The following is a 7,778-nucleotide window of genomic DNA, read 5'->3' as shown; positions in this document are numbered from 1 at the left end:
TCTTTCAGAACAGCGAAGAAGGCGGATGTCACCCAGCCATCTGTCACACTGGTGGTCCAGCCTCAGCTGGAAGTGGACGGGTCTGATCCACACTGGTCCGGCCAAGGCAAAGCCCGCCTGGTGGGCATTTGGTACAGCATCTCTTTCCACCCCTGCAGTGCCAACAGCACTGGCTGCTATAGTCCGGCACCATTGATCCTTTTCGGTGTCCGAGCCTCATTCTAGCTTCAGCTACAGCAGGTAACCAGGCACCAGATGGCCAAGGAGACCACCACCCACACATGGACACACACACAAAAACAAGACCCGGTTCTGGTCATTTTTGCAGAGAAGCACCAGCATATGGTCTGCGTCTTGTACACACAACTTCTTCAACATATGTACAACTATTCACTACATGTTTTCACACACCCACAGTACTCTTAGCATGCACCTTTTTTTGCATTCATTTATATTTAGAAGTCAGGTTTACTCGGTTCATTATTATCAGCATGATCACAGCCACAAGACCCACTGTTTATCCCCACATTCATTCACACTTATTAGCCAATAAGGTAGTGAGAAACAGCACCCCACTGGCTGCAGGTTATTTAAGTCCTGCTGAGGGAACAGCAACAAAACACGGCAGTAACACAACAAAAGCTGCGTCATTAAAGCCCCAATTTGCGCCAGAACGTTCACTTTCGGGCAAGCTGGGCTTACAGAGATGAAACTGACCACGGTGAGGTCCAGAGGCTGTTTCATGTCCATATTTCTTCATGATTTATGTGTATTAAAGAGTTACATGCTGCCCCTAATGAGCTCAGTGTAACCCTGCAGGTGCTGAAGCTGTTTCCTTATTAGTGAATTCAGCACTCATGGTCAAAATCAAAATGTGTGTCTCAGCCTTGAATTTATCAGGGTCCATCTTACTATTGTCTTATTAAAAACAACTGTTTAATATATTTATATATAAATATCCGCCAACCCAAAATTGCTCACCCAAGTTCTTATTAAAAGCGGCGCCTTGAGGCACAGCATGCTCTTTAGTTACCAACTGTATTTGTTTATTGATTTCTAATTTATTTTACCCTTGAACTGATATGGGTCACACTTATTCGCTTAACAAATTAAACTCATGCTGGCTCTGTGGATCTTCTTTTGCTTTTATTTGCTTTGGTAGCCATCAGGTTTAGAAGCAGGTGGATCCTAAAGTATATTTACAAATACCGTAAAATAATAGTGCTACACTACAAGTTAAGGCCCAGCAGGCAAAGCTTATCTTAGTAAAAGGACTAGTACTGTACTTTTAGCAAAAGCCACTCTCCGACAATGGATTAACCTGCTAAAAACTCATCGCCCGCTATCAAAGTTAAATATTTGAAGGTATTGTCCATTAAAATAATCCCTTCATGCCATGAACTGGCTATTGACAGCCCTTGCAGCACTGCACATTGCAGGTCGAGAACACCAGCTCACCTACTACTGTTTTAAACGCTTCATAACAACTCTATGCTCCACAATAACAAGTTGTAATACTGGAGTAACTCAGTCACGTGTTCAATCCAGAACCTAATTCTAAAGAAGAATAATCATACAAACAGCTCCATACTACCAGTTACCAGGTTTACTTCCTCAGGTTTGTTACATATGAAACTGTAGATGTGTGAATCCTTCTAGCCTATCACTCCTGTGGATGTTACTTTAACATCTAAGCATATGTTCAGACTAAACAAACCCTCATGCAGCAACACTCCTTGATAGCAGAGGCCTTCCCCAGCAGGACAACGCATCCTTCCACACAAAACTTTCTCATGGCTCAAGGAAAAAGCTGGAGGTGTTGACCCAACTTCCAAATTCACTGGAACCCAATTTAATTGGGCATCTGTGGGATTTGCCAGAACAAGCTTGAACCACCCTGTAACCCCAGAGACCCAAAGGATCCATGTTCTGATGACAAACACCACAGGACTTCCCCCGGATGTCTGGGACCTAGACAATATAAGGCAGGTGGTTTTAATGTTGTGGCAGATTGGTGTGTATTTTGTATTCAAAATTTTAATCTTTACTGTAACTTGTATCTATCAATGTTATATAAGTATAGTTTAGTAAAAAAAAATCCTTAAATTAAATTATATAGGTACATAATACTCATGTCACACCACTGCATTTTTAGTGACCGTTCACTCATGATGTCTCTCAAACTACTGCCTGAATCTCACTTACTTTCAAAGGAACTATACAAAATAGTGTTCTCTGCAATCGGCAATAAAACATGACAAGAAATACCGACACATTAGAAGAAGCAGTGTATATGTTTATTATGTGCTATGTACATCATTTACAGTATGATACAGCAAAAATACAGGGTTATGCTACACAGTCAGGATTGCACGGTTTTAGAGTTAGGCCACAGCGGTCGGGTACCGTGGTTATGAGATATAACACTGAGCGTACAGTAAGTACAGCGTACATCTTTGGCTTCATTGGGATAACAAAACACTGACATGGATGCAAACTTCAGTCAAGACGGAGCGCTGACAGCAAAATAAATGACAGGAGTGTATGATTATGGCATGTTTCCTTCATGTGTGAGTGACTGCTGTTTGTTCAGTGCAGCCCTGAATCCTGGCGAGATGCTTTTCCTCATGTAGGTAGGATGTGCCTACGCACACGGACATAATCTGTGCACACACTGTACGTGAGGAGATAACAGTGGTGCGAGCAAATTGTATTTCATTCTGTAATTGGCATCATTTCTCCCAGTCTATTAATTTGTGGTAAAATTAAACCAGTCCTCATTTTGCTGTGCTTGTCTAGAGATACAGGGCACCGCTCTCCTTCCTTTCCCAATAATACTGGATCTTCCATTTTCCTTCCGCCAGCATACAGCGGGGACGGCTACAGCCTACAGAGCATCAGGGTGAGGGACAGAATACAGAGAGAAACCGAGAAGACAGAGATTGGATGAAAGATAGATGGGGAAAGAGAGCAGTAAAGAGAGAGAGAGGAGGGAAGTGACACGGAGAGAGGGGAGCCGACAGAGAGATGAATGCAGCGGGGTCGCTGAGGTGAGGAGATGGTGTAATGATTAGATCACAGATACCCTTGAGCCTTCCTCCCGTCCCTCCTGCGCACAAAAAAATCTGGAAGCGCACTTGGTGGAGAAGGCGGCCTGCAGTTGTAAATGGCTCCGCTGTCAGAGTTCATCTGGGCGGAGGAGGGAGAGAAGGAGTGGATTACAGAGTCTGCGATTAAAGAAGCCCACTCTGGCTCTCCAGTTCTCCCAAGATGGAAGAGAGGCTTGTGTTGGATCACATTTGTGCCTTTTCTGCAGCATAGCTCTCTCTAAGATTTTCTAAAGATGTCATAAGTTAAAGTTTTGACTGTTCAGTCACTGCAGACATATTGGGAAGCAGAAACTCTGAGAGTTCTTACCGGACTCAAAGTTTCCTGAAGATGTGAAGTTTAAGTGAAAGTCAGTACAGATATTGTGATAACTGCACCTTATTCTACAAATTATTCCATATCATTTCAACAGATATTTACAGTCTGATGAGACAGCTTTAGAAAAACCTCAGTCTCATGCACTCTGATGATTTAGTTGTGTTCTTTCTCTCACACTCAGCAACAAGCCTGAGGTTTGCTGCTTTTTAATAACAATGTTCAGCTCCTAATCAGATGATGTCATCTCCAAACTTCATCAAGTTGAAGGTTTGTGCTCGGAGAAGAGGTGCTGCGTTTGGGATGCTTCCATCTAGTGGTCACTTAAAGACACTGTTGACAAGATGAAAACTGGGAAAGGGACACGACACAAGGCAAAAGTGCATTAATACAGCTCATTCTGACACATTTCTTCAGTCCAGTGGTTAAACAATGTGACCGAGAACAAAAAAGTCTTTGCCATATATCATAAAGGCATGGAGTGACAGGGCTGGCAGGGGGTTATTAATGATTTTCAAACATAATGGCTCCATTAAGTGCATACAAAAGCATATCTTTACAATAAAGTCTCACTTAAATTCACAAAATGTATTTCCGGCACAATACCCAGTGGCATCAACACAAGGAAACCATGACAGGGGAGGGGAAGTAGCTTTGACTGGAATGACGGCTCAGAGGGCTCTTTCCAGGCAGGATCCTCTAGTTAGCCACATGACGGCTTCTTTGATCTTGTCAAGTGATTAAACTTTAATACAAGCCGTAAAACCCAATGTCTAACCATAATTTCACTATATAGTCACTTAAATTGTGACCTAGGAAATGCTGTGCCATAACAAACAACCCCATTGCATGTTTCAGTGGCAGATATAATTGTATTATATGTACACGGCTTGTTAAATTATGACTTAAAAATGAAGACGTGGATGATTTTAAAAATGTCATGCATAGGTGTAACTGAGGAGGAAAGCAGGAAATGTAGAACTTTAAACTCAAGACAGTAGAGAACTAGTCACTTGTAATGTAGTGTGAACATCACTTGCCATTGGCTCATTAACCATCAACTCAGTAAAATTTCCATTATGCAAAAAAACAACGATGTTTGCTTTACAGCAAAGAAAGTCTCTCGATGAAAGAGAAAAGCGACATCGCTGCACAAAGCTGAGGAGTTCTCAGCTCCAGACTTCAGTTGATCACTACTTTGGATCTGTGTTCTTTGCCTCCTTTTCCAGTCAATGTGACATTACTAGTGTGTCATGCAGCGTGTCTTCCTATAAAGGTATTATTCCTTTAAATGTGGGAAAATCCTCTTTCACTGTGGATTAAGGAGCCATTGTGCACCAAGTAAATGAGAGGTGAAGATAAAATGCAGAAGGGAGAGGAGGTGAGAGGGAGGACAGTTAGCAGGAGATAAGCTGCACAGAAAGGTCTCAAAGCTGATTGATACTTAAAACGCTTTTAAAAACTAACATTTTTAAATTGAATACCAAAATTGTAGTCTTGAAAAGATATCCCTGGAGCTGCATATACAGTTACAAGACACAAAATCTTCATTAAGGTGATGCAAATTTCTTTTGTGGAAAAAGCTGTAAAAGCACAAATCTAGATTTACAGCCTTCAATATATGATAAAACTGAAACAACAATTCAAAGCATGCTGAAAAAAAACTAAGAAAGGGAGACTGCAAGCTAAGGAGAAGAAAGCTGGACTGTGTCTGTGTTTCATCTGCTTCTCTTATGTTACAGGTTCAGAGGGCAGGTGGCTTCCAGACTCAGCGACAAGCTGCTAATGCCTCCAATAAGATAAACTCTCAGCGATCCTCTGCTCTTATCGGCGGCAGCTCTGTCAACAAGAGCCCCATTCGCCAACGGCCAAGACAACTGAAAACATGAGAAGCTGTGCTGGAGATAAAGAATGTAGGAGGTGGGAGGAAAATAGGAACAACAGCGATCAATTGCTGGCACTGTGCAGCGATGCTATCCGACGCCATCCCTCTCTTACATCTCTTGTAAGAGTGAGTGTGTGGCGATGATAATCTGAGGGGGAGGAGAGGTGGGTGGTGTGTGTGTGTGTATGAATCTGGGTCATCAAGTCATCAATAACCACCTGCATTAGTGGAACAAACACACAGGCAAGGTCAAAACTGACTGAAATTCCTTCAGAGTGAGCGGGGAATGAAAGAAAAAAGAACTTTACAGTGTAGGTCTCCTCCAGCTGTCACATGACTCTATTCCCACATGGAGTGGCGGGGAGGACGGATGGATGAATGGATGGACGGATGAGCGCATGAATGGAAGAGCAGCGTTTGAGTATCTGCTTCTGACAGTTTTGGCGACGGCCGACTTGGCAGGTGGAAACAGGTGGGAGTTGGGGGTCTGCGGCTGGCTGGGGCAGACAGGAAGGGAGCGAAGGATGAATTATGGATGGGTGGACGAAGTAAGGAAGGAGAGGGTGGGGGTGTCTGGCGAGGGCTTGTGCCCCGCTGACAGGCAAGCTGCTAGTTGGTGGAGTCGCTTAGCCACACAGAGTCAACCAGAAATGATTGGGCATCTTTGCATCTGCAATGTACTATAGCCCTTTTCTCTCCCAAAGGCCTCCAGGATGGTTTTAGGCAACAGGGCACCATGGAGGAGAGTGAATCCATCTGCTTTGCTCTGAAAAGTAACACTGGAGCGAGCAGCGGTGCAGAAGCTCACTCTGTTTGTCACTGTTAGGCGCTCAGTTTGCTTACTCCTCCACTGCCGTTCTTCTTTCATCTTACTCTTCTTCCCATATCGGACCTTTCACTCCTCACCCTCTTCAACGTATGTGGATGGAAACCAGCCGACCTGAGGGGCGAAGAAATAGAAATAGGAAATCAGTAAAGGGTTGACTGACAGCACTACAGTGTGATGACTTGAGCTGTTTTGGTGATGCAGAGTTGCAGTTTATGTTGAAACCACTTCCCTCTTCATGTAATTTAGCTCACTCTACTTCAGAGACTGATTTTCTGCATTTACCAGATCTGGCACAGAAAAGAACTGAATGATGTTTGAGAAGGAGAGAAAATTTGCATGAAAATCATTTATAATACACAACAAACACGGCTAAGCATTTATTGCCATGCTAGATGCTCTGTGAGATTGAGATTTTGACACTGTGATATTTCTAACATGCTGATACTGAGCAGGTGTAATGTTCACCACAGATACATTCTTATTTCATGCTAACAATTGCTAATTAGGCCTAAACACAGTCCAGCACAGCAGAGGAAAATTAAGACGTCATTAGTTTGTGACTAAATATGTACAAAACTGGGCAAAGTCAACACTAATCAGCTGGTGGCACTACATGAAAAGCCCCACAGACGCAGGGATCCATGCAACATTAATGTCGATCACAATCTGTGCCAATCCATTCATTAGATAAAGAGATATTACACAAGCTGCCACTGGCAGCAATGAGCATTATTCCTGAATGGTATCCTAAACAAGACAGCCTGAACATACACAGACATGACAAACTGAAAGAAAAACATTCATAAAGTGTGAGTTAGCAAGGTTGGCCTTACTAACTCACACTTTATAAAACAAAGAACAACTTAGTATTGATTTGCAGTGACTCCTTCTAAATGGACAAATGGACCAACACCACGGCAGCAAAACACTGCAGACAGCCCAGCAGAGCCACCACACCTCCTCATTGTTGGGGTCAAAGATTCAGATTTTTCCTGTAATTTCCCACTCATCTGCAATTACCTCGCCAAGGAGGCGGAGCCTCGGCGGAGTTATGTGACGATCGGTGTTGGTTGGTTTGTCTGTCTGTCTGTTCGCAACATTACTCAAAAACGGACTAACGGATTTGGATGAAATTTTCAAGGAAGGTCATAAATGACACAAAGACCACCTCATTACATTTTGACAGTGATGCGGCTTATAGTCTGGATCCAAGGATTTGTTAAAGATTTCTGTATCATTGTGAGATAGCTGCACAGCGTCACTGTAACTATGACAACTGAACACTACATCAGTTGCCTGCTGAAGATCACATGATTGTGATCCTACTACAAATCGACCATTGTGGACTTATCAAGACTTATCCGTCGGAAATGATACAAGGAACATTTGATTAAATTGTGGGGGCGTTTCCGAGTCCCATCAATTCCTGCTGCCCGCTACACATTTAGGTCATGTGATTCAGTACATCCGTACATAACGTCAGCGCAAGGTCATTTTGTTTGTGGGTACGTCTATATTTAATGGCCGCATTCTATAGTGCTGTGATTTCTGCCACAAATTTTTTCAATATTTCATCTGTCAGAAATGATACGACTGAGCAGCCTTGGCAAAATACTTCACTCTCTGAGTGCTTTTCTTGTG

General features: G+C 42.9%; 1 protein-coding gene across 2 annotated transcripts in view; it reads right to left on the bottom strand.

The window, feature by feature from the left end:
- Window positions 1-2,275: 2,275 nt before the first annotated feature.
- LOC111575561 (guanine nucleotide exchange factor VAV3) overlaps window positions 2,276-7,778 on the bottom strand; it is a 115,153-nt gene continuing 109,650 nt past the window's right edge. For both annotated transcript variants that reach the window (XM_055007070.1, XM_055007071.1), the window contains one exon: window positions 2,276-6,248. In XM_055007070.1, the coding sequence (XP_054863045.1) occupies window positions 6,204-6,248 (45 nt within the window). In that variant the 3' untranslated portion in view covers window positions 2,276-6,203. The remainder of the gene's footprint in view (window positions 6,249-7,778) is intronic.

This window comes from Amphiprion ocellaris, chromosome 22, assembly GCF_022539595.1.
Source record: "Amphiprion ocellaris isolate individual 3 ecotype Okinawa chromosome 22, ASM2253959v1, whole genome shotgun sequence".
Lineage (NCBI taxonomy): Eukaryota > Metazoa > Chordata > Actinopteri > Pomacentridae > Amphiprion > Amphiprion ocellaris.
The sequence above is the reverse complement of the archived record's forward strand: the minus strand, read 5'-3'. Positions and strand labels throughout refer to the sequence as shown.